This window comes from Ambystoma mexicanum, chromosome 3p (assembly GCF_040938575.1).
Source record: "Ambystoma mexicanum isolate Mex_15411 chromosome 3p, UKY_AmexF1_1, whole genome shotgun sequence".
In the NCBI taxonomy this organism is placed as follows: Eukaryota; Metazoa; Chordata; class Amphibia; order Caudata; family Ambystomatidae; genus Ambystoma; species Ambystoma mexicanum.
The window spans coordinates 590,058,008-590,085,306 of NC_090925.1; the positions used below are offsets into that span (position 1 = coordinate 590,058,008).

The 27,299-nt window shown below is 43.3% G+C and overlaps 1 protein-coding gene across 1 annotated transcript in view; it reads right to left on the minus strand.

Annotated features, from left to right (window-relative positions):
• The window catches only part of LOC138580641 (adenosine deaminase-like), a 540,146-nt gene that overhangs the window by 232,765 nt on the left and 280,082 nt on the right, over positions 1–27,299 (minus strand). Inside the window, exon 3 of the mRNA XM_069651342.1 lies at positions 13,880–14,002. Within this exon, the coding sequence (XP_069507443.1) occupies positions 13,880–14,002 (123 nt within the window). The remainder of the gene's footprint in view (positions 1–13,879; positions 14,003–27,299) is intronic.

Here is a 27,299-nt window from a genome sequence, read left to right on the forward strand (position 1 = left end):
CATGTTTCTGCCTCATGGGGTCTCATCAGTGACAATCCCGGCTCCAGGAATTTTCAACTGGTGGGCCAGGTTTGTGACCAGGGGGCCCCAAATTCCATTGGTTGTGGGTCTAGGAGTACCCTAAATAAAGTGCGGGTGTTGAAGCAGATTTCCCACATCCGTGATCCAGCAAAAAATGTCTTCCCAAGTCCGGAAAAATACATTTGCACCCCTCTATAAAAAACAGTGCAGAGCAAAAAAGAGCAGCAAGGAAAATAGTGTTGCAACATCAAGCTACCTATCGTCCCTTCACATCTGCTCTTCCCTTTCAATTATATCCAATCCTCCTTCACCTTTCACACCAAGTCACCTTCCTTCAGCTCCTCTAACCATCATTCCCATTTACATCCACTCCCCCCTATTCCCACCAGCCCCCAGCATGCCTTTCTTGGCCTGGCTGGGGAAAATCGAGGGTTATGCCTCCTCCTCCTCCCCTGAGAGGGCTGAGCAGTGAGGCCCCCAGTATTTGTACCATCTGAGATGGTGTTCACCCAACAATGCCTTTCTGAACACTGTGGCAACTCCCAGCAGGCCCAGGAGGCGGTGCTTGTGCTACCTCCATCTTGTTGTGAAATATTGATCCCCCCCCCTCCAGAATACTGAAGCAAGGAATGGGAGATTTTGTTTCTTGCAAAATTACTTTTTAAACATAACATTTTATATGTTGTTGCATTTTTGCAGCACATTTTAATTAAGTTGAGGGTGCAAGGGAGTGATAGCATGTAGGATACAATGCTAGGGGGCTGGGAGAGATGCATAAGGAGGCAGACGGTGCAGGTTAAGGTGTTTCCACCTCTTGGTATTGCTCCTGGTGGGGTGTGGCAGGGAGGAGACTGCCTTGCTCACCTGACATGCCCCTGTACATCATTGTCTGGTACATACTATATAAATACTGTTTATAATATGCAATTTTCCATGATTACTTTTTGTTTGAAGTGTTTACTTTGATTTGTTATTGAATTACACCATTTTGTTCAATAAATGTGGCCTGATATTTTCAAAGAAAGATGTAGACGTGTGTTCTTGGTGGGTCCTAATGCCTGTGCTGCCCATCTATTAAACCCTGAGAAAGACTTTTTGGAATAGCTTATAATGTGAACTGAATCACTTCTAGGGCCACCTTTTTTTTTTTTTAGCAGGCAAGGCATAGTAAAATTAAATAATTTGTCCAGGATCACATATTTTGGTTAAATGGTAAAGCCAGAATTTGAGACTAGCCTGAAATTTAGATTCTTAACCACACTTCTCCCAAGCTCAAGTTGGTACAAATATGTGTTAAAGTTTGGTTTTGAATGCCAAAAATACTCCTCAAATTACTTTAAACATGCACACGTCACTTGATAAATCAACCTGACAATGTATTCATCATTGTAGAAACGTGTTGATAAAGACTACGGGGGCATTTTATTTTGAATCTTAAATTGTACAGGAAGGTACCACTCCTGTTTCCACTTTTTTTCAAAAGGAACCATTTGTTAATGTTTCCACCAAGTACTAGAAAAGTAAAGAGTAAAAGACAAGTGAAAATCGCCTTTGCTCTTCACCTTTCTACCATGTGTCTGGAAAAGTGTAAATCACTTCCACAATTAACGATTGTGGGAGTCATCCATAATGAATTCCTTTGGAATCTGCCTGCTTTTACCAGTTGTAAAAGCCAGGCAGATCTCATAGGAATCCATTGGTTTTCCACCAACTTAAAAATACATGCTGGTGGAAAGCCAATCGGATTTGTTAGGGAGACCTTGTTAACTCCCATCTGCTCTGCAACTTCACCCGCCAAATCATACGAAATCCTGCAGCTCATAAAAAGTGGTCATAAATGCATTGAGCACCATTTCTTCCACTCCGCTTGACTTTGAAATTGACCCCCTACGATTGTAGCTTTATTTTCCCTATCCTGAATGGAAGCCTACAAGCTGCAGCATAGAAATTAATGAGAACATACAAAACATCTCATACAGACACAATGAAATTAAATGCATGCCAAGGTCGTTGCTTCACAGCTTGTTCTGTCTCCCTTTAGTTTCCAATCACCCAACAATCACACTTAAATAGCTTGTTAAAACCCTATATAATTTAAAGAAAAAACGGCCACAGCAATGGCCACTGCCTTTTACCTTTTGTCATCTCTAATCACTTCCAGTTGTAAATAATCTGCCTCTGAGACACATTAATCAGATAACACCTCGCTGGGAGGGCCTGTGCACCCTTGGCTGTTTGTATTTGAGGGGAGAAAGGCAAAGCAGGGGACATGGGCATTTATTCCTTGTCCAAATGTTAAATCCATAAAGGTATTCTGTTTGAATGCAAACTCTTACGTTACTAAAACAGTATGAGGTTATCAAGTCAGTTTGAATCATGAAACATTTCGGCAGAGTAGAGTAGGCTTCCACACAGACCAAGATACATTCTATTTAGGTCAGACCCCCATTGAAAAGCAATCATGGGAAGATCTGAAACTGGTCCATACTTGCCATGCTAGTCTTATTTTCAGGCAGGTCCTTGTTGGACCAACTCAGTGAGGTGCAGCGTGATTTCCTAGGCGTAGCAAGCAAGGCACCCGCATCTGGGCATATACACGTTCACTTAGGGAGACAAACTGAAGACTACATGCATTGGTGAAGCCAACAGCTTTGGATTCTGATTAGGCATGCATAGGCATTTGCCAGGCACTGCCATAAGGGTATGTGGCGTGATGGAGTACGGAGATGGACAAGGTGGTATCATTTTGGCTATAGATTTGTATTCAAATAAAGAAAATAACCCGTCTCTCCCTATTTCAAGAGGGGTTTTCCCTACCTCAAACACAAAATAACTTGAGTACTCGTCAGGATGTAAGTCAAAAGAAACCAATATACTGTCCTCTGTCCAAACCACCTACTCTATCTCCAACACTAAAAAATAAACCAAGAAGAAAAGGGTTTAATGAACTAAGGTTGACTTAACCGCAGTCTCTTATATCAAGGTCTGATTTACCAAATATACCTAGACCAAGAAAATGACTCCCTTTTACCGGTCTATCTAGAACAGTCTTGGACACTGTTCCTTGATAGTTCTGTGTACAAGTCTTTAGAAGTCCATTTACTTACTCCCAATAATTGGTGAACTACCGAGTTAAGACTTCTTCAACTCTTCTTCTTATTGCTGGCACTTTTTCAGGACTTTGTATATCTCGATTATTGGGGAGATTACTCCCTGCGAGTTCTTGATCCTTTTGGTACCTTTCACATGTGTTGAGTTGCCCACTGTGGTGAGGGAGTGGGAGTTCACTCCCGAGGCACTCTTTAGATATATGCTGTCTTATGTCACCACTGTGACGAAGGAGATCACTCGAGAGTAATACTTGTCTCTTGGTTCTTTCGGGATCACTACTGTGATGGAGATCACTCCTGAGGAATACTTGGCTCTTCTTGCTCCCTGGACCCCACCCAGCTTTCTCGTAACTCCTGTTACCTGTATCTTCACTGGGGTGCACAGCCGGTTCTTCGCAGGATCTAAGGTCACTGTCGGTGCAGCACGTTTTCAGCGCGTCTTCCTGCTTTGCTCCTCTTGGTCTGTGCAGCTCTGCTGAGCTGTTACTGTGGCATTGTCTATGTGATTTATGGACCACACAGTCCACGTTCAAGAGGCCACACCACTGCTGGATTCTTCCTGCTTCAGCAGCGAGCCGGGATTGCTCCGGCTCGTGTAATTCCTTTCAGCTACTTCTTCGGAGACCAACTGTCTCTAAGCGCTTCAGCAGCATGGGTTTGAATTTCCCAGACCCTGCACTATGGACACCAGGGTCCCTTCCTGCTCTTCCTGCTCCCGAACACATTTAGTCCTTCCTTGGTCTTTACTTTATATTGCTGGGCCTGCCCCAGCGTAGCGTCAATGGTTGTTGTAAATGCCTTTAAAGTTAGCTTCATGCCTAACAGTGGCCACCTCATCACGGTTCTTTGGTAATTTCTTCTGCTGTTGTTCTGAATGTTTCTTTGGCTCTTTCTCGTCTCAGTCCCGTCTGGCCTTACAGGTGCAATAGTAGAGACTTCACAATAACACACATTAGTAGCTTCAGATTGGAAGAAGAAGGAGGAAATAGGGCCGTGGCTCCAGGGAACAAGGGTGGAGGTGGTCTTTTACGGGACCAGAGTCCTCATCCCCATGAGCCGAGTCTCTCCATATGAGGTCCTCCCACTTTTTACCACCCCTAGGGGGACCAGTGGGTAGGGGCCTCACCTCCCTACTCTCATAGGGGAAGGCTACCCTGTGGGGAGATGTGATGAGAACCTGTGAATCATCACAAGTACCGCCTGGCCATAGGTTGGGAAAAGCTGGAAAACGGCGAGTACCAGGGCATATAATGGTATTGCTTGGCAAATGTCAGTCTAATACCTATATGCAAGCCAAAACTGTTGCCTTTGTGATTGCTTGCTTTAGACAGGAATTCAGTGCAAGGAACAGAGGCATGACAAAGATATTGCTTATAATATCAACTGGCTGAAGACACACAATTAATTTTTATTACACAAGGAGCTCATTTACAGAGGCAATTAAGTAATTAAAAACACTCAAAAGAATGCTTTGCTATAACAGTGGACGGCACTATACAGCATCACGTTTTGTGTTACTTTGTGATGGCGCTTGCTCAACGAGTTCCAGAAAGGGTACGTTTTGTTGGCGTTAACATAGACCTGGCTAGTCATTGGGTGGGTAAGTGACCAAACTCACTCATAGGATGTGTGTTTTTCCACACATTTTATCTCCATCCTACATGTGTTCCACTGCACGAGTTCTGGCTTGTACCTAATAGGCAAATATCTCTGAATCAATTCTAACCACTGGCATTGCTCTGGCCAGCCATACATACCATTGTTTTCAAATCAGCCTTGGTCACGTCACTAATCCCAAACTGCTAGACCACAAGGCCTAAACATGCATGTTGCTTGTGTTCCAGTGCAGAGGGGACAATGCCTAGCAATTGAGCTTTAACTGCACCTTTTGGTGGCAGCTCCAAGAGTAATTTGCTAATGGCTTGTCCCTTTCTGTAATGGCACAGAAATACTACAGAATAATGGCATGGAATGTTGCGCAGAGGAACGGTAGTGGTAATTTTGAATTCAATGCCTTGCATCTATCACTGTTTGATTTTACTACACTCTCCCCCCCGAATCACATTTTTATTACTACCAACTTATTTTTTCACTTATATTCAAGTAGTTAATGCAGCAGAATATATACTTTGAATGTAATTTGTAAGGGCCCCCAGTTAGATGATGCACCTTCTGCAGAAATCTTTGTTCAGGCAACATCACCTGTCATTGATTGTTTGATATGGTTAACCATTTTATTAAGCATGATGTGAAAAAATGCTATATACCCACCAAAGAGAAACTTACTTTACATTACAGAAACTGAAATTGTGATTTTAGTTTTGAGAAAATAGTAGAAGGCAGCATGCTTCAGTAAGTGTGCTACCTCACTTAAAGATGTGAATGGCCCTCCATCTCCCTGGTCCATTGTGATTGCATGTATGTTTGTTTGTGCATTTATATAGCGCTACAACCCCTCAGGTTTCTGAGCACTGCTTATTTCCCACAGTGTGTGGTGCTCATTTATCGACCTCGGAAGGATTAAAGGCTGAGTTTGGCCCTGCCAGGATTCGAATCTGCATCAGTAGGCTCTGCACGGATGTCAAAGCGAGCGCTCTACTCGCTGTGCTATCTGACCGGCTGGTCAAAAATCATTGTCTAGCGCAAGAAAATTCCTGGCCGGGCCTCCTGCAGTTCAGCCTCTTAGAATGATGTCTCGGAGGTTGCTGTCAGGCTTGGACTGGCCTATGGGGCAATAGGCACATGGCCGAATCAAAAATGCAAAATGTATGCATGGACCCGTTTTTTGGGTCAAAGTGGGCCCGATTTTTGGCCAATGTGGGCCAGTTCGATGAGTTACTTCACTATGCGGTTAGTAGTTTTGACCAGTGTTGCTGAATAAATATTCTTTTAAATGCACAATTTGCATCACATTTTATCAAAAAACTCCCCCTTGGGCACTACTCAAAACAGTGCCACAAAAGGAATGAATTCCCATTTTCCACGGTGGGCCACTTTTTCATTGGTGCCCGAGACAATGTTATGCCCCAGTTGGACCCTGGTTGCTGCTGCATGTGTAGAGTGAAATCCAGTCCCCAGGCCCATAGTCCCTCGGATTCCAGTGATGTGTACCACCACTGGCATTGCCCCCTTTCTAGGGGGGTTCAAGGGGTGGCCTTGGGGGGGCCTGGCTCCCCTGACCCCATGCTAGAGCCGGGCCTGATCAGTGAGCTGTCGCGTATTCTATTGGCACAGCAACTCGGCAACCCAGATCTGGGCACACATGTGCCACTTACAGCGACTTTACACCAGTGGAAAAGTAATGGATGGAAAATCCTGGAATAAATAATAACCACAAGTATTCTTGCATCCATCCTTCCAAGCCATCATTTTGTTCTGCCTAGTCTGCCATTACCGACGGTAAAGAAGCTCTGCAAACAAAGTTTGGTCCAACTCTGAAAGGGGCACTCTGCGCTGGCATGCTAGCACCCATCCGTCCACCATGAAACCACAAGTTCCCCAGATATGCTTCACCTTATTGGCCTTCATCAGTGAGGAGGAGGTTGGTAGCCCGTCAGACCTGGGTCCCTTGCTCGCTGTGGTATGGGATCATGCCCTAACCATGAGCAAGCACAGTCATATCTCGGAGGCAAGAAGATCTGTCCACTAGCTCCCTGTCCGAAAAACGAATTTCCTTCAAGATGCTCACCATAATCGACTGATGCCTTCCCAACAATGCTGCATCATACCTCGCCCAGAAGGTTAAGAGACACGCGCCTAGCAGACCCCTATGAGCTTCGTCTAACCACTACCTCAGAACACTGACATCCAAACGTAAGAGAGCGGGTGGCTCCCGTTTCCCTGTCCGCTCTGCCACACTATGGAACAATCTCCCACAGATGGGTATTTAGCTTTTCCTGGAAAAGGTGAAAGGATGGGTCCTCCTGGAATCTGTTTAACTAACTGCCCTCACCTTTGCACTATGAACCTTTGACTGCAACAGGCGTACTCTGTTTCACTGCATGTAACAGTTCCATTCTATCTAATGTATGTAACAGCGCCTACATGCCCACTATAAATGCAAAAACTAAATACAAATAAAAAGAGTGTTGAACAAGGCCTTCAATTTTAGGGTGTGAAACAAGCACCGCCTGTTTGATGATTCTTGAATATGTGATGCTTTTTAGGATAACAGAAAAAACATACTGATGGAAATACTGGACTTATTGATGTAATTGAGTCATCAACTTGGGTTTTATTAGGTGCCCCATCATGAATCAGGAACGTATGTTGGACGATTCTTGACGGCAACTAATAATAAATAAATTAATAAAATACGTTGTTTCGTTTTGAAGGGTTAGTAGCGAGAGTCCTGTCCCTAGATGGATGTGCAGCTCTAGCTGCTAACTGAAGTTTTAGACTTTGTGCACAAGGTTGACCTCAGGTTCCAGGAGAATGATTTGCATGCGGCGGGTCCCCTTCAGCACTGCTGCACAATTAGGCCGGTTCTTAAGCTTCACCAGTCGATTAAGAGCGTGTTATTGTAGGAGACAAAGGAGTAGAGCGAGAGAGGATGCTGGATTTACTCTATATCGTTTTTATGTATAACTCTTGTAAATGAGATATTGTATTTTATTTTTTATAAGATGATCAAGTAGGATTTGTGACAATCATGGTCGCATTAGGGCACTAAAGTACCAAAAAAAGCACATTTGCAGGGTAGCAGCGGCAGAATCAGAAAATGTGACGTCATGTTTCAGGGATCCTACAGTCTTGATACTGTTGTCCACATGCAGATTGAAATTGAAACAGGTGGGGTTTCTTCCCTTGAAAATCTCTTCGAAAGTCTATTTTGAGACGTAGGAGCGCCTGGAGGAAGCTCCAAAACTTCAAACCGTGTAGAGGGATTACACCGAATAGCAATGATGACTCTTTATTTGTGAGGACAAGCCTGTGTTGGGAGGATAACAAAGGGGTTTGCATCATTCACAAGGGTGGAACCGTCTGAGGAAGAAGAATGGAGGCACTTCATCACGGTGCAAGTCCCCCATCCTCTGCGTCGCCCGAGAGCAAAGCCATTTACCTTCAACGGTTGGTTTCATGGAGGCATTGAAACCCAAACAGATGTGACCAGAAGCCTCCTGCAATCCCGCTCCTTAAAGGACATGTCTTAATCAGATACTCACAGGACCACACTTTTCAGGTGATTTAGAAGAAGATTCTTCATCTTGTGGCAGATGTCCCTCTTGCCAGGGATGGAAATGGCTGATGTACGGGAGCTATTTAGATCCTGCATGGAACCCAGAAGAGACTGATGAGCTTCACCCCAAGAGCTACCAGTACTGACTTTTGACTCCTAAGGAGAACTGGTGCCAGACACACATACCTACGTGACAGTAACTTAGTGTACTTGGGAATGTGTACAAAGGAGAATTAGAAACCATCTAGAAGACAATTAAAGAGCAGCGGTCCACATAGCGACAAGAAACTAGTGTCTGCATCTCATGGGGCCGCTGGATTTATGGAGGGCTATGCACCACCTATGTACTAGCACCCTGTTCTTCAGTGGCAGCTCCTGCTTTTCTAGGCAATGCCTGATACCCAGGTGCTCATTTCTCCTACTGATCATCAAATCTTTATTCAGGCCCACGAAGTCCCATACTCAACTGGCATTCCATTGCTGCAAAGCGAGGATAGGCAGGCACTTTTCAAAGCATATAATTACGTAAGATCAACACTACACGGAAAATAACCTTTTCCTGGGGTTGACTTCGAGGATGTGGGAAGGAATTTAGAGCAGGTGAACTTCCGTCACTTCCATCCTGTTTGTTTTTATTCTCTCTCTCTTTCTCTCTCTTTCTCCCTGACCACATATTTCGTATCTCCTTTCCACTTCCTCCTCAGTATTGCTCAGGGCTGTGATTCAAGGGCGGTAGAAAAAAGACACTCCCTGTCACATGGCTACATGCCAGCTGAAGTATACATCCATATTGAAACATGTCCCACCCAAAACAAAATGATGACTCAGTGCCATGCAGTGCTTCCTGCAGCTAAGAACCACTATGTAACAAGCGCCACGATGCCTCCGGGCTGCTGTGCGCTCCACAAATGCGAATAAAGAAATAAGACCAGAAAAAGAGTGGCAGGCACTTGTTCTGGAATTTGGTTTTTCTTGGCCGGGTATGCTTTACTTCCTTCTCACGCACACATGAGACCATTTCATGGATGTCTGCATTAGGGTATCCCTCCTTATCACTAAGTTCAGGAACTTACTCATAGGGGTACTTTCTATTTTTGACTCTGAGCAAAAGAAAGCTAAGCCAGATCAACTAGTTTGTGGTTGCATCATTACTTTAACTGAGAGGTCTGCAAACTTTGGGTCTCCAAATATTTTGGACTATGGCTCCCATGGTTCCTTGCCTTTGATTATGCTAGTTAGAGCCAATGGGAGCTATAGTCCAAAACATCTGGCGAGCCAAAGGTTGCAGACCCCTGCTTTAGCTTGAGGTGCACACCAATGGGCTAAAAAATTACTTCTTTTTTTTTTTTTACCAAGAGGCATGTCAATCTCCAGGTCTTTGTGGGTAGTAAAGCCTCACACTACTTCAGACATTCATGGTGCTATGTCTTTCGTCTCTCTAATAACCACCCAAATCCTTGGGGGAATTATGTGCTTAGTGATCAGCTGTGGGACTCTAGTGACTATACTGCCACTTCTTTAGCTTCCAGAGCATATTGCGCCCTTCTGTCCTTCCTAAAATAAAATGTAGCTTTTTTGGTCCAGTAGGGCGCCCAGTGATACTGGTTCTTGCCTACAGATGCTAAATGACTATCTTTTCAGCGGATGAATGGATTTTTCTTCCATCGCTACACAGATTCTTCATCCGAGAGCTTTTGTTTACTAGTCGGCTACTGACCACGCCTACTCGTAGAACTAACTTCCATGGCATGTATTGCTTCGCGACCCTTGGCCCATAAAGTAGCATCCTCTACAAAATTCCAGTAACCGCTCCCCCTACGCACTCCTAGACTGCAATATGTATGGATCCGATATGATAGTGATATTAGCAAGGCAGCATTAGTATAGGCATTTGGTGAGCCCTCAAGCAGTCATGAATTTTGGATTCTGAGCTAGAGATACACCCACTGGGTTCCAAAACTTTGTCTATGGCCAGCATGATCTGTATAGTAAAGGAGCGAGGGGCACTTAGATTCAGAACCTTCTGCGCTTGTATACTGTGACCTATACATTCACAACTATTATACAAGAGGCCATACGTCTGCAGAGGGGGGCCACGAGAAATTGAGCCCCAGTGCCCAACTGAACTCAGACCATCATGAAATTAGAAAGACACAGTCACACTGCGCTGACTTGCAAAATGTATTTGTTGGTACTGTGCCCATGTACAATGTTCTTGAAACACAAAGCCAACAGGTGTTTCGATCCACCGGGTCTTTCTCTAGGCTGTATACATTTAAAACAGGAGAAACAATAATGAAAACCCCAAATAGACACCAACGCACAGACCATTGTACAGAACTAAATCAGATGGGAGTAAAGAAACAAAAAGAAAAGCAATGCATGCAATTAAGAACCCAATGTGCATATGTCAGCATATGACAATAATACATGTTTGTTTTTGGCAAGGAAAACAATTATTGAAATAGTGTGATAACAATACATCATATTTCCAGTTTTTGCCAATGTTTGTATCATCACAGGACAGGCATGAACAAAAGACAGTCGAGGAGGGAAACATACACAAAGAAAAAAAGGTGGCATTAATATGATGGCCATATCATAAACCCACAATATTGTGACCATCAACCGCGTCCGGAATAATAGCCGGGTCAGTGCCAGTCTAACTCACCCTTATGAGCAGGTTTCACATGACTGTCATCCCTCGTGCTCCCTATAGACACCACTAACCCCAAAAAAGCGTATTATTGTGTCTATATAAGTCACGCTCAGTTGCCACAATGCAATAAATAATGAAAACCAGAGCCCCGAAGCCACTCATATCTGTGTCCAGGCCAGACTAGTGAGAAAACACATAATGTACCAAAGGCACTCCCTGAGATTCCTACCAATGATATCGCTGGGATAATTCCCAAAGTTTGATTCATGAAGCTTGTACACACCAATGGGATTTCAGCAACCTAATGATGCAGAGAGCAAAATTGTATTGCGGTCCTATTGTGAATATATTACAGCTCAGGACCCCTCAATTCCAGAGTGGCCTTACCTAGCATACAAGACTCTACTGCAGCCATTAGTCTAAACCTCAAAAAGCGAGAATCTTTCTCCCACCCAATAAATAAAAAATCACATCTCTAAAAATAGGGACATTTAACAGTAGATCAGCTATCAAAAATGCAAACGTCTCTCAATTCATAGAAGAGTTTAATATGGACTTACTAGGAACCACAGAAACATAGTTCAATGATAATTACCAAATATTAATTGACTCCATTGACTCAGTGACTACATAATACCATCTGGCAATACAATAATTGTCTCAAATAGAACTAATAAAGAGGAGGAGTAGCCCCCACTTACCTAGTGTGACTAATGATATCACAGGTTGACACCCTCTCATAGTTTTGAAAAATTAGTATGCAAATGCTACATCAAGAAAAACACCTCCATGATAATTGTTGTGATCCTCTGCCCTCCAGTCACCGATACCCTCCCCTTTTCCCAGGCATGCAGAGTCAAAGACTTCAGGCCTGTTTATGAAGGGTACACATTCTGGAACTCTGTACCCGTAGAAAGGTCACTTTCCATAAATTGCTATCTAGTTTAGTTTAGTTTAGTTTATTCATTTATAATGCGCACCAGACGCAGGGATATCAGGGCGCAGCAATTACAGATAATGCGAAGCTTGATTGACAGGTTACATAATTGGTAGTACAGTAAAGGCATGGTAATGCAGAAGTGGAGCACCGGAGAAAGCACACAATGGAAAATACATATATAGATCATTACAGTTTAGCCAAGATACAGAGGCAAAGTATATACAAATAGAGTACGTAGGTACTAGCAAATATACAGGAGGAGTGCAGTGGTACTGGGGTTTAGTCCAGACAGAAGGATACGTAAATGTGGACAATTAGATGTCGTTCAATTTGAGCCAGTTGATGTAGCTAAGTCTGAACTTTGGATAGGATTGATCTTCTCTAATGTGGTGTGGTAAGGAGATCCATAATTGGGCAGCTTTTCCGTGGAAGCTGTTTCCACCAACTTTAGAGAGCTTGAATCTAGGGATGGTGATGCAGTTGGTGTTGATGAGTCTTGAAGATCTAGTGGAGGTTCTTCTTTGAAATCTGTTCATGAGATAACTGGGGGTAGTATTATTCAGTGCTTTATGTGTCAGGGAGCCTGTTTTCAGTTGAATCTTGTTAAGGGTAGGAAGCCAATTGTTTTGGCGCCTTATCGCGGAGATATGTGATCTTTTAGGCACGCCAAGAGCCACTCTTAGGGTATTATTTTGAAGGATTTGGATCTTTTGGATGATAGATTTGTTGGCACCAATGTATAGTGCATTGCAATAGTGTAGCCTAGATAGGATCAAGGCTCTTGCCAGGGTGATGCAGTTGTCATCCGAGAGAAGTTCTAAACAGCTTACATGTGTAAGCTGTGGCATAGGCAATGGTGTTTACTTGTTTAGCTAGGGAGAGTGTGGAGTTGAGGTAGAAGCCGAGGGTTTTAACGTCCTTGGCCACCTTAATAAGATTGCCATCAATGATGACAGATAAGTAATCCTGTCCTAGTTTTTTCAAGTTAGTGTGGGTACCCAGAATGATAAGCTCCATTTTGTCATCATTCAGGCATAGACCATGAGTAGCCATCCATGCCTGGATGTTGAGATACACCCTATTCACCAAGGCCACAGAGCTTGCAAAATCTACTAGTTCACTCGTATAGGTGAGGACATTTTATGACAAGTGAGTGCCATTTGCATGGCACTCGACCTTGGCAGTGAGTATGCGGATGTTTGAAAGTTTTATTTGACATTCACTTTCAACAAACTTAGTTTGTAGTTAATGGCAAATAAAAGTTCCACTATGCATAGCTGGTCATTTGGCAGCAGCATTACACCAAATATAAAGTGTGCTTATGGTGACATACACCATTTTAAAGAAAGCACTGCTACATATTTTGTCAGTTTGTAGTTTGTTATTGAACTACGCCTCACTGACAATGCCCAAAAAGGGTGAAACATGTCTGGGGTTGCTTTGGGTTTGGTGCCGAAGGGATTTGACCAATCAGTTCAGGCTGGAGTGCCTCTTTTTGTGTACACCCACAACCAAACCTAATGTTTTTACCCCTTCTGGAATGGCAAAGCAAACTGAAAATTGACTGAGAGGCTGCCCATAGGAATCGCCAGAGGGTCAGATCCATTTAAACCTTTTGCACCGACCACTCTGCAGTCTTACACCGATTGGGCTTGGCCTGGTGCTGATGTCAAATGGGTGCTAGAAAAGAAAGAGGAGGCAGGCTCTGGCTGTATGAGGCTGGAATAACTCTCCACAAAAGAGCATAGTGGTGTGCCATTGCAGCACAGTGCAGCAGCACACAATGCACATTTTGTGACATCTCTTGGTTGCACAACTCGCGGGTAAGATCTGTGCATGCAAACGGAAGCCATTGAAGATGACAAACAGTAGCCAAGATAGGAGCGGAGCTGCTCTCCTCAGATCTTGACTGGCGTGCTACCTGCCACCAATGAAAAGAGGAATAAAGGCACATGGTTCGATGTACTTACGCAATTGCAGGCATGTAAATACTGAACTTAGCGAGGAACTCAGTGAGCGAGAGCGGTTCTTCGTAGCAAACAAGTTCCACAAGACTTTCAAGGCTGTTGGCAGGTAAAGGAATGCCCCGTTTCCTAGAAGCGAAAAACAGAAAGGTTTTGAAACAGATATGAGAATGAACAATCATTAGAAGAAAAACTATAATGTTAGCTCTCTTAGCCAATAGGGATTCAGAGAATGCAGTGGATAGCTAGGAATCCAAGATCGCATTCCCTTGTCCCTGATGAATATATGACAAATGATCATCTTATTTCTCCTGCTTGACAGCGGCTCCTCCCAACCCACGGCCCCACAGTGTCCCGACATGTTATGATTGCGCAACACAATCTAACGTCTGGTTACTTTTTCCGATAAGATAAAATAACAACCCTGGGAGCCGTCAAACAGGCCCTCAATTTACATCTGACTGGTACAATGTCAGCAAGGGAGAATGATTGTGTCTTGCTGTTTTCACTGTTGCCTTTTTACTTGAAGCTTAAACATAATATTGAGGTCCCACAAAATCTGGCGAGGAAAGGCGTGTTTGTTCAATTGTACCATCAGGAAATGTTTGCAGACGTTGATGGCTGGGGATAGGTTGTGATTTCCCGCTGATTTATATGGCAATAGAGGTTTATTTATTATTAATCTTATTAATTTATTTTATGTGTTATGGTTTCAAATTAAACCCTTTGCAATTATTAAACATCATAGGAATTCCATAATCGCAATCTTCTAAAATGATACATTATCAGACAAAAGAATAAAACATAATCCCATAAAATCATAAATAATCACACAAGATTTCCATAATATAAAACATTCTCTTCATATAATTGTTTAGTAATAGAGGTCTCTTTAGGGTGAACCCCATCCTCCTCATCGAAAAGCATGTTGTAATAGTATCAAGGACCTCAAATGAGGGCATTATAACGGGATAATTGCTCTTCATCCTCGTGTCATGCTCATAGCTTGCAGTTTGGGATGCTAACTCAAATGGGAGACAATTATGGTATGATAATGCCCACACTTGGATACTTCATGTTATAATAAGAACCTGGATTATAATTTTTTAATGTTTGGAGAGATGACATTATTTGGAGGACCAAATCCACATGGTGTATACCACTGGCTGAGAACAATCAGTGAAAAGGTACAATGACACATAGGCCTCTTTCAGACCAGTTTGCCTTCAGCTTGATATGGCAACACACGCTATCTAGAGCTCCAAAAGTCCTCTTTTTAGGGGCTGTGTGGGTGAGGACGGGGAAATACAAAAACCTATGAGGTCCCACAAACCAGCTTCCTTTCCCTTCTGCTCAGAGCGAGTAATTACAGATGCACATACATATTGTCATGATCACCCCCTAACCAAAAAAGGGGCAAAAAACATGTAATTAGCAAAAATATACATATTTTAATTATCATCAAACAATACATTTACACTGAACAATATCTTCCTTTTAAAAAGACTCCAAACAATGGACCAAACACAATCTGAAACTCATTTCCATATGTGTGTGTATTGCCTACCTGAGGTCAAGGTAAGCATTTCAAAACCTTTTCTGTACCTCCCTATTAAGTGTTTATATTGACCACCACTGATGTTATTATTACCCCTCCTAATTTGTACGGGCAAGAGACTGTGCCAACACTATATACATGTGTTTCTAGAACCAGCATCGATCCTAATTACAAAAATATATAAATGAGTCAATCAACATTAAATATCCTGCTGGTGCTGTCTTCAGGGCACTTAGTCTTAGTTGTATTCTCTCTGGTTGTCACGTATTAACAGTCATAGTTCCAGTATTTCTAAAAAAACAAACAAACATTTGGTCTTAATAACATGGTTTTATCACTCTAAACAAAACAAATCATGCATTGCATCCATATCAACTTCATCTCTATTTACAACTTTTGGCAGAGGGATATATCTCATCGTGGCATCATTACTCACCGCTAACATCTAATTTCTCAACATGTGATGTTTCAACACATGGCATGCCCCAATCTCTTTATGGACAGTCTTATTGTAAATTTCACAATTAGAACCATTGGCCCCACAGTCTGATCTCTATTCAAGAACTGTAGAATCCTATCTGATTTAATTTTGTCAACCGTATCTCTTTGACATCTATGGATAGATATAATCTATTGCAAACACCAAAGGGGTTGTTCCCCATCAACACGTTCTTTTGTGTACTCAAGCACTTCAAAAGTGTTTACCTATTGTTGGCTCATTCAGATTAAGTCCATCCAAATCGCACTTGCTGCTGCCAAAAGTTGTAAACAGAGATGAAGTTGATATGGATGCGTGTACTAACAAGAAGGTAGTGTCACAGAATATAAGGACCGGGGTATGTTAAATCATAAGCGCTTACTGTATTCACATAGGTATACGTCTATGTGTATTTAAAGTAATCCTAAACTGGAAACCAAGGATTAGATTAGGGTCTCTAGAGTGGAAATAAACTCCTGAGGTTAGGCTAGTGTAACATACTAATTTGCACGTAAGTGTCACGCTCACCTGATTCCCACGGAGGCGCAGGTCTGGCTTCGAGTGCTGATGCTTCTTCTATGGTGAAGCGCAGGACTCTGAAGATGGACTCACTGGCTCGCAGGAATATTCCCCTGTGCGTGAAAAGGGAGTATTACCTACTCACGGAATAATGCTCAAGCCTCCCACTCCCTTCCAGCCCTCCACGATACCCTTCCTCGATTCCCCGTGAAGTCTCACCTTAGGGTCTGGAAGGATGAGTTCTCCATCCTGCTTCTGATGCAGGGGCGCGTTGAAACCCAGTTACTTCACTGGATTGAGGTTTGATGGGAGTTCAAATAAGCTTGACTATTCAGGTAAGGCGCTGTAAGAGTTCTGTAGCAAGTTCAAAAGTTCAAGCCTTATAATAATGTTCATTGTCTTATTGCAGCAAGCGCTAATCGCTTATGTCTTTTTTCCCCTTAGGGGCCGGGGTTCGGAATGCCGGAGATATGGCGCCGACCCGAAGTGAAACGTGCAGTTCCAGTAAAGGACAGGTAAATTCTGGATGAGCGTTCGGGTAATGTCTTTGCATTCACTCATTCAATGTCTTTGTCTTTTTTCCCCATAGGGGCCGGGGTCCGGAATGCCAGGAAGCGGCAGGACCCGAAATGAAATGGGAATGGCCCAACAGGTAAGTCTTAGAAAGAAACTGAGCTTTTCCTATTCCCTTCCTTCTCTCACCTTGTGTTCTTGTCTTTTTCTCTCTAGGCTCTGGGAAGTGGCTGCGGATCCGGATGATCGCTGCTGAAGATGGAAGTGCCTAGGAAAGGTGAGTGAAATGCAGCGCTGCAGCGATCGAAGCGAAATGCTTTTAAAATGATGTCTTCCCTTTCAGGATCGTCAGTGTGAAGTCTCCGTGATGCAGCTTTAGCAGGTAAGGTCTTCTTTCTCTCCAATTCTCTCTTAGCAGGTGACCCAGGATGCTGACAGTCGTGGCTGAAGTCCAGATGCAGGAGCTGACACGGTGAGCGTCCAGCTGCGAGGAGCAGAACAACGCGAAGCATGAGTTGCTGATCGGGCGTGGTTTAAATAGCTTTGGAAGAAGTTCCAGGTATGTATCCTTCCACCGATCAGGTATGTATCCTTCCCCGACCACACCCAGGGGAAAGTAGGTCCACGGGTAAAGTAGTTCCATTCAGGCCTCAAGAGGGTCTGGATGTAGCAGCATGGTCTGTATCAGGTAAGTGCACCTTAAAACACTTGAACACATGTCTAGCTTTAAAAGCCTGGCGCCTAAGGCGCCAGGACAGGGGTCCAACATGAGCCTGGCGCCTAAGGCGCCAGGACTGTGTCCAAAGGGCCCCAGCATGGGCCTGCTGGCACTTCCCTGGGGGAAATGATGCCTTCCTCTGGGGTTGCAGGGTCAGACCTGGCTCCTTGGAGGTAGGCATCATGACAGTACCCCCCCTCAAGGCCCCTCCCAAGGTTGTTCCCTCCGGGGGTTTTGGCTTGTTCGGAAATCTCCGGTGGAACCTTTGTATTAATTGAGGTGCGTGAACATGGTTACTAGGCTCCCACGATCTCTCCTGAGGTCCATATCCCTTCCAGTCAACAAGATAGAAGAGTTTGGACTTTAACACCTTGGAGTCTAAAATGTCTTTAACTTTGAATTCTAATTCCCCTTCAATTTGAACTGGGTCTGGAGGCTTGGACAGTCGGGTCCCTGGTTGTACTGGCTTCAAAAGTGATGCATGAAAAACTGGATGAATACTCATGTTAGACGGTAAATCCAGTTTAAAGGCCACGGGATTGATTATAGCCTTGATGGGATAAGGTCCTATGAATCTGGGATTGAAAGTTTGCGGGCCCTTGAGGGGTAAATGTTTCGTTGCTAGCCATACCTGATCTCCTACTTGGTAAGGAGGAGTTTTACTTCGGTGCAAATCAGCGTTTTCTTTATACTTTTTCTTGGCTTGCTGTAAATGAGTTGCAGCTTCTTTGAAGGCTTGGGTTATTGTGGAATGTAGATGATTTACTGCGGGCATTTCTAGGGTCAGAGGTGGATCTAGATCAGAGGTCCGAGGATGGTGACCATACAAAGTATAAAAAGGAGTTTGTCCGGTTCCAGAATGCACTGAATTGTTGTATGCAAATTCTGCGATCCAAAGGATGTCTTTCCAATTTAACTCGGATTGGTGTAACATGCACCGAAGATATTGCTCGAGAGTCTGATTGGTTCTCTCGGTTTGTCCGTCGGTCTGGGGGTGGTGGCTGGTGGATAGCCGCACATCTATTTGTGCTAGTTGGCAACACTTCTTCCAAAAATGGGAGATAAATTGACTTCCACGATCCGAGACTAATATGGAAGGGAAACCATGTATGCGAACTATATTCTCCAGAAATTCCTTGGCCAAGGTGGAAGCTGAAGGCAAACCTTTTAAAGGGATAAAGTGGGCCATTTTGGAGAATAGATCCACAATTACGAGGATAGTGTTGTAACCAGCACAAGGAGGCAGGTCAGTTATAAAGTCCATTGACAAGGTGTGCCATGGTGCCGGTGGAATATCCAAGGGTTGAAGTAGGCCGGCTGGCCTTTTCTTTTGACCCTTGTTTTGGGCGCAAATTCCGCAAGACAAAACAAAAGACTTTATGTCTTTTCTCCAAGAAGGCCACCAGAAGTGGCGTTTGATTTTTTCCTCCGTTTTAGCGATACCAGGGTGTCCTTCCATTAATGATTCATGATGATGGGCAATAACAAGTTCTTGCAATTCTTTACTAGGCAGAAACAACCGCTCCTGGAAGTAGGGTAAGTCATCCTTAACGGTGTAATCTGGACCCTTTTGACTCCATTCCAGTAAGGCTGAAGAGTCTAGAAGTTGTTTTACTTGCGTTTGGATGTCCTCAATAGTTTGCAATGAAGTTAGGCCTAAGATTCTTTGTTCTGGTATGATTGGCACAGGTTCTAAACTCGAATTGGGTTCTTCCATGCCAATCCGGGATAAGGCGCCCGCTTTACCATTCTTGCAGCCAGGGCGATAGGTAATTACGAAATCAAATTCCGCAAAGAATAGAGCCCATCGGAGTTGTCGTGAAGATTGAGCCTTGGCCGTCTTTAAATACTGTAAATTTCTGTGGTCCGTAATTACGGTGATGGTGTGTCTTGCCCCGAGAAGCTAGTGACGCCAAGCCTTGAAAGCAGATTTAATAGCCAGTAACTCTTTGTCGGTAATTGCGTAGTTGATTTCAGGAGGAGAACATTTCCTGGACCAAAAAGCCACAGGGTATAGTTGGTTAGTTTCTGGGTCTCTTTGCGACAGGACAGCTCCCATGGCCGAACTGGATGCGTCGGTTTCCACAATGTAAGGGAGATCTGGGTGCGGGTGCTTCAATATAGGTGCAGAGGTGAATTTGGTTTTCAGGTCCTGAAAGGCTTGTTCGGCCTCAAGAGTCCATTCAAAGCGTTTGTTTTTCTTTAGGAGAGCTGTGATGGGTTGGACTGTTCGGGAAAATTCCGGGATGAATCTTCGATAGAAATTGGCGAAGCCGAGCATGCTCTGAACTCCCTTCACCGAGCTAGGAGATGGCCATTTGAGGATGGCGTCCACCTTTCGCGAGTGCATTGGGACTCCTTGAGGTGTCAGGATAAATCCGAGAAACTCCACTTCTGTGGTATGAAAAAATGCATTTTTCGAGCTTTGCAAATAGTCTGTGCTGGCGCAATTTCTCAAGAACTGCCCTAACATGTTTTCTGTGATCGGATTCTGAAGAGGAGTACACCAGGATGTTGTCAATATAAACAATGACACAGACGTCGATAAGTTCCTGAAGAACATCATTCATAAAGTACTGAAAGGCGGCAGGTGTGTTGCACAAACCGAAGGGCATCACCTGATATTCGAAGAGCCCAAATTTGGTGCGGACTGCAGTCTTCCACTCGTCGCCTTCTTTTATACGCACCAGGTGATAAGCTCCTCGGAGATCTAACTTGGTGTACACACAAGCGTCTTTCACCTGGTCGATAAGATCAGGGGCAGAGGATAACGATTCTTAATCGTTATTTGATTTAGGGCGCGATAGTCTATACATGTTCTAAGGTCGCCCTCTTTTTTCGGCACGAAGAACAGAGCTGAGGAGACAGGAGACTTGGACGGGCGAATAAAACCATTGGCTAGGTACTGATCTAAATACTGACGCAAATGTAGGTTCTCAGGTTCCGTAAGAGCATAAATCCTACTACAAGGTAGTTGAGCATTGGGTACCAGATCGATTTGGCAATCGTAAGACCGATGGGGAGGTAACGTGTTAGCCTGTTCCTTCTGAAAAACGTCTTGGAATTCTTGGTATTCAGACGGTAGCTGTACAGGGGTGGAAGTTGCTGAGGCTAGACCCATAACTGGATTTCTTGGTTAACAAGTTGGTTCACAATCAGGAAAACGTATCTTCTTTGCTCGCCAGTCGATTCTGGGATTATGTGTTTGTAACCAAGGAATTCCAAGAATTACTTGAAATTGTGGGGCCTTGATCACATCAAACACGATTGCTTCCCGATGTTTATCCTGACCCACCAGTGTCATTTCAACAGTGGAATGCGTTACAGGCCCTGAGGCAATTTCGGTTCCATCTACTGTAGTAAGGACATCTTGGGTTACTTTCGGGCGGAGAGGGAGCTTATTCCTGGAAGCCAATTCACGGTCTATGTAATTTCCAATAGCTCCACTGTCGATGTATGCTTTTATAGCATGCAACAGCTGAGGCTGTTTTGGGTCCACTAGCACCATTGGCATGACAAAATGCGAGGTCAAAGAGTTTGTTTTCAAGCTCGGCAAGCGGACCCCTATGCTTGTCGGTGTCAGGTTTCCTTCCCCTATTCAGGCTATCTTTTTCCTCATTTAAGTTTCCTTCTCCTTATTTCACTTTAATTATCCTTTTCAGATTGGCCTTGTGTGGGTGGGAAGTTTTCTATTATAGTTGGTTAGGCCTTAACTTGCTGACTCAGAATCCTGGTTCTGACCCAAAGCAAAATGGAGTCTCACAGTGTCAGCTCTGATTGGTTGGAAGACAATGCAGAACAACAATGAACATTCTAAACTGTCACTCTGTGCCTTTCATCATCAAAACCCCATCTGAGAGGACGTGTTTTGTGGCTGCTCCTGCTTTAGACTTGGGCCTGGTGGATTTTATCCTTCAGGTGTTAGCAGTTGAGCGGCTACTTTCTTGGGGGTTCTGGGAGAAGACATCAGTTGACAGGAATTCGTTTTTGAAGACAGGAGACTCAGAAGATCTTTATGAATTCGCTCAGGAGATAAGTGACTTTATTTGTACAGTAACTCTGTTCTTCCCCAATGACATTTTCCTTGAAAACATTTGAGAAAAGTTATTTTTTGTACGAGTACTATTGAACTTTTAAAGTTCGCGTGTGTTTTCCAGCGTGATAGCGAGAGAATCTGTTGGTCGCGTTCGACTTCAAGTGCGCGTGTGTTTCCTAGCACAGTAGCGTGAGAATCTGTCTGTCGCGTGCGACTTCAAGTGCGCGTGTGTTTTTCTCCAGCGCAGGAGTTACGTAGCGCGAGGATCTAAGATTCGCGTGCGTATTCAAGTGCGCGTGTGTTTTTCCAGCGCGGGTGTTCTGTAGCGCGTGGATCTGAGAATCGCGTGCGTATTCAAGTGCGCGTGTGTTTTTCCAGCGCGGGTATTCAGTAGCGCGTGGATCTGAGAATCGCGTGCGTATTCAAGTGCGCGTGTGTTTTTCCAGCGCGGGTATTCAGTAGCACGTGGATCTGAGAATCGCGTGCGTTTTTATGTGCGCGTGTTTTCTATGGCGCTTGTGCTTCTATGCGAGAAAACTTTTAGTCGCGTGTGAACTAAAGAGCGCGTGTGTTTTCTGACGCGTTAATCTAAGAACCGCGTGAGATTATTGTCGCGCGTGTGGTTTCTAGCGCGTGTCCTTTTTTTCCGCGTGTATTCGTTCGTGGGTGAACTTTTTGCGCGCATTCTTCAATCCAGGAGGATTTCAATGAGAAGCTCATCTGTATGGACATAATTCTCACGTGTACTCTTCAAGGATTGAAAAACTCAACAGAAGTGTAAATAGTTTGAACAGCTTTGAGAGAAAATAAGAAAGAATCTATATAAGACAATCTAACTGGAGATCAGTGCATTTTGGAAAAGAGACAACGAACTAAGCTTTCCAGAATGGCTTCAAGTAAGAAGTTGCTATAAACTTCATGAGTCTCAAGTAAGAGAGATTTTCAGCTTCTTACAAACTTCTCTAAGAAATTTCAAGAGAAGAACCAGGGATGAGTCTTGATTATTAGTTAAGGATTTAATGTTTTCCCATTCATAAGGTTAGTAAGTAAATTAAGGAATTGTATTTGCTTTTCTTATATCCTCTGCAGGTTCAGCTCTGATTAGCCTTGACGCAGTCTGCCTGGTGTTGTTTTGTTATCCACTTCCCCCTTTCCCTTTGGGGTGTGGTTAACAGAGCTGAATTAAAATCTAGTTCTGGGAATTACATTTCAGGGGGATTGTCGGGGGTTCAGCAGCTTCTGCGGACACAGGACCTCTCAGCCTGACAGAATGAAAGGCCAATAATTTAGTCCGCCCCGAGCTGTCATGAACCCCGACGAATCCATGGAGATGTTAGGATCTTTGATCAGGGAGTTACGGGAGGAGTTGAAAATATCTCGGGATGAAAATGCATTACTTAGTCAAAAGGTGGATGACTTGAGTGTTAAAGTTACACTAATTCAACAGAGGGGAGTAAGGAGAGAGGATGAGGTTTCAGGGGGCGCTGGTTCTCCACCAGAGTTAGAAAGGGAAGATGAAGATCATTTACCACCAATACAACGGGCGCCTCCAGTGACAGAAGGGGTAAGGAGTTTGCCTCCAGAACGATATCATGGGGATCATAAGAGGTTTAGGGTGTTTTTGACACAATGTGAATTACATTTTATGAGCAGACCAGAATTATTTCCATCGGATGCTTCTAAGATAACTTTTATGTTGTCCTATCTTTCTGGGGAGGCATCTGCTTGGGCTGGGTTGTTGGTGAGTCAAAAGAGTGCGGTTTTAGGAAACTACACTAGTTTTTTAGAGACTTTCCGAAAGATGTTTGATAGAAGACAGTTATCTCTGGAAGTGGATGGTGAACTTTTAGAACTAAAGCAAGGAAATAGAGACTTGGTTGCTTATATAACACAATTTAAGTCCCTTGTGTTAGAAAGCAAGTGGCCAGAGGTTAAACAGGCTTCGTTGTTTTATCGGGGCCTTAGAGATGAGTTAAAAGCTGCATTGTCTGGAGTAGTTGAACGCCCTTCTACTTGTGAAGGTCTGATTGATTTGATTATTCAATTGGACTTTCGTTTGAGTGAAAGGAAGGCAGAGAGGCGTCATTGTGGGAGTGATGTCAAGTCTCTAGTTAGAGTAGATAAACCTAAAGTAGAGAGTAGATCCAAAGGTAATAATCCATCTTCTAGAATCAGAGGTCCTTTAACAGTGGAAGAAAAGACTAGGAGGAGAGAAAACAATCTGTGTTTATATTGTGGAAGAGGTGGGCACTTTTTAGGAAACTGTCCGTACACCTCCAAGAAAACTTCTTCCTCAGCAGTCAAGGTACAACAGATCGCCAATACGGTGCAGACAGCGGTTCCTCATATAACCGTAAATGTATCCTTTATTTTTTGTACCAAAACCGGATGGCACGCTTCGGACTTGCATAGATTATAGAGCAGTTAACAAAGTCACTATTAAGAACCGGTATCCTCTTCCTCTCATCTCGGAAATGCTTAATCAAATACAAGGAGCAAATATTTTCTCTAAATTAGATTTGAGAGGAGCTTATCATCTTGTACGTGTGCAGGAGGGGGACGAATGGAAAACAGCGTTTAAGACCAGGTTTGGGCTGTTTGAATATCAAGTTATGCCATTCGGTCTATGTAATGCTCCAGCGGCTTTCCAATTTTTCATTGATGAAGTTTTTAGAGAATACCTGGATATTTTTGTTGTGGTGTATATCGATGATATTTTGATTTTCTCTTCTGACCTGGATCAACATCAGAAACATGTACGCTTAGTCTTACAAAAGCTGCGAGAAAACCATTTGTTTGCCAAATTGGAAAAAAGTCAATTCCATACAGATTCTGTGGAGTTTTTAGGTTTTATAATTTCACCTAAGGGTTTAGAAATGAATCCTAAAAAGGTGCAAGCAGTTCTTGAATGGCCCTCTCCTACTAAGGTTAAAGAAATACAAAGTTTTTTAGGGTTTGCCAATTTTTATAGGAGATTTATAGAAGGTTTTTCTCGGCTGGTTGCTCCTATAACGAGACTTTTGAAAAAAGGAGTGAAATTTGACTGGGACCTTGAAGCAGAAAAAGCTTTTCAAGAGTTAAAACAAAGATTTACTTCTAGTCCAATTCTAATTCATCCAGATCTCTCTAAACCTTTTTTTGTGGAGGCGGACGCTTCAAATTTGGCGTTGGGGGCGGTGCTTTCTCAAAGGAATGAAACTACTGGTCAAATACATACAGTTGCTTTTTTTTCTAGGAAGTTTTCTGCTGCTGAAGTGAACTACACAATTGCTGATCGTGAACTATTAGCCATAAAGTCCGCTTTTGAAGAATGGAGACATTTTCTAAAAGGAGCAAGACATACAGTAACAGTCCTTACTGATCATCGAAATTTATTGTTTTTAAAATCTGCAAGAACTTTGTCTCCACGACAACTTCGTTGGTCCTTATTCTTTGCCGATTATGATTTCATTGTGACTTTTAAACCCGGAAGTCAGAACAAAAAGGCTGATGCGTTATCCCGCCAATTTCCTGGAAGTGAGGAGAGAGAGATTCTAGAACCAGAACCTATAATTGCTCCAGAACGTTTTTTGTTAGCTGGAGCCATTAAAGAAATGGATTTCTTGAATGAAGTTCGTCAGAATATGTCTTTGCAGAAGATGGAGGAGTGGGTGAGACTGGATCCAGCCAGAAGTTTGAAAGACGATCTACCTTATTTTGATAACAAGCTTTACGTACCTACTGAAAAGTTAAGAGAAAAGGTTTTGAGAAATTGTCATGAATCCATTTTATCTGGACATCCTGGTTTCAGAAAAACTCTGGAATTGGTTCGAAGAAATTTTTGGTGGGAAAAAATTCGCCAAGACACTTTGAACTTTGTAAAAACTTGTGTAGTCTGTGCACAAGCAAAAAGTCAAGTTGGGAAGCCGCATGGTTTATTGGAGCCGTTGTCTGTTCCTCCTCGTCCTTGGCACACTATTTCTATGGATTTCATAGTTGATCTCCCTCAAGATAAAGGTTGTACTACCATTCTTGTTGTGGTCGATCTTCTTACGAAAGAAGCACATTTTTTACCAATGGAGGGAGAGGTTACCGCGGAAAAACTGGCTCATAGTTTTTTGCAAGGTATAGTTAGACTACATGGACTTCCAAGTCAAGTTATCTCTGACAGGGGATCTCAATTTATTTCAAAATTCTGGAGGGCTTTCTGTAAGAAACTTGGAGTGGAAGTTAGTTTGACTTCTGGGTATCATCCGGAGAGTAATGGACAAGTGGAGAGAGTAAATCAAGAATTGGAGAAGTTTTTAAGGTGTTATTTACAAGCTAGAGAGGAATGGGTGGATTTGGTGTGGTTGGCCGAATTCTCTTACAACAATTGTGGTAAAGATGCTACTTCTATGTCCCCTTTCTTTTTGGGTCGGGGGTTTCATCCTCGCTTTCTGAGTTTTGAGGTGTTGGAGGATTCAGGGAATCCTAGAGTGGAAGATCGTTTGTTGTTAATGAAAAATAACTTGGATAGAGCAAAAAAGGTGCTGGGAGAAAACAAGTTGAAATATAAAAGGTGTGCAGATTTGAGAAGGAAGGCTGGTCCTGAATATAAGGTGGGAGACTTAGTTTGGCTTTCTACACGATACCTGAAAATTAAGGGAAAGAATAAGTTCAGTCCACGATTTGTAGGCCCTTTTGAGGTAGAGAGAATCATCAACCCTGTGGCAGTACGATTGAAATTACCCAAGCAATTGAAGGTACATCCTACTTTCCATGTTAGTCTTCTTAAACCAGTTTGTTCAGGAACTAGATTTAGAACACCACCTTCCCCTGTGATTTTGGAGGATTCATCTGAGGAATTTGTGGTTAAACAAATTTTGGATTCCAGGAAAGTGAGGGGAAGGTTGCAGTATTTAATTGATTGGGAGGGAAATGGACCTGAGGAACGATCATGGGAAGATTCAGTTGATGTACATGCCCCCCGTTTAGTTGCTAAGTTTCACGCAAAAAATCCACATAAGGTAGGCCCAGAGACTGGGCATTAGGAGGGGGGTACTGTCAGGTTTCCTTCCCCTATTCAGGCTATCTTTTTCCTCATTTAAGTTTCCTTCTCCTTATTTCACTTTAATTATCCTTTTCAGATTGGCCTTGTGTGGGTGGGAAGTTTTCTATTATAGTTGGTTAGGCCTTAACTTGCTGACTCAGAATCCTGGTTCTGACCCAAAGCAAAATGGAGTCTCACAGTGTCAGCTCTGATTGGTTGGAAGACAATGCAGAACAACAATGAACATTCTAAACTGTCACTCTGTGCCTTTCATCATCAAAACCCCATCTGAGAGGACGTGTTTTGTGGCTGCTCCTGCTTTAGACTTGGGCCTGGTGGATTTTATCCTTCAGGTGTTAGCAGTTGAGCGGCTACTTTCTTGGGGGTTCCGGGAGAAGACATCAGTTGACAGGAATTCGTTTTTGAAGACAGGAGACTCAGAAGATCTTTATGAATTCGCTCAGGAGATAAGTGACTTTATTTGTACAGTAACTCTGTTCTTCCCCAATGACATTTTCCTTGAAAACATTTGAGAAAAGTTATTTTTTGTACTAGTACTATTGAACTTTTAAAGTTCGCGTGTGTTTTCCAGC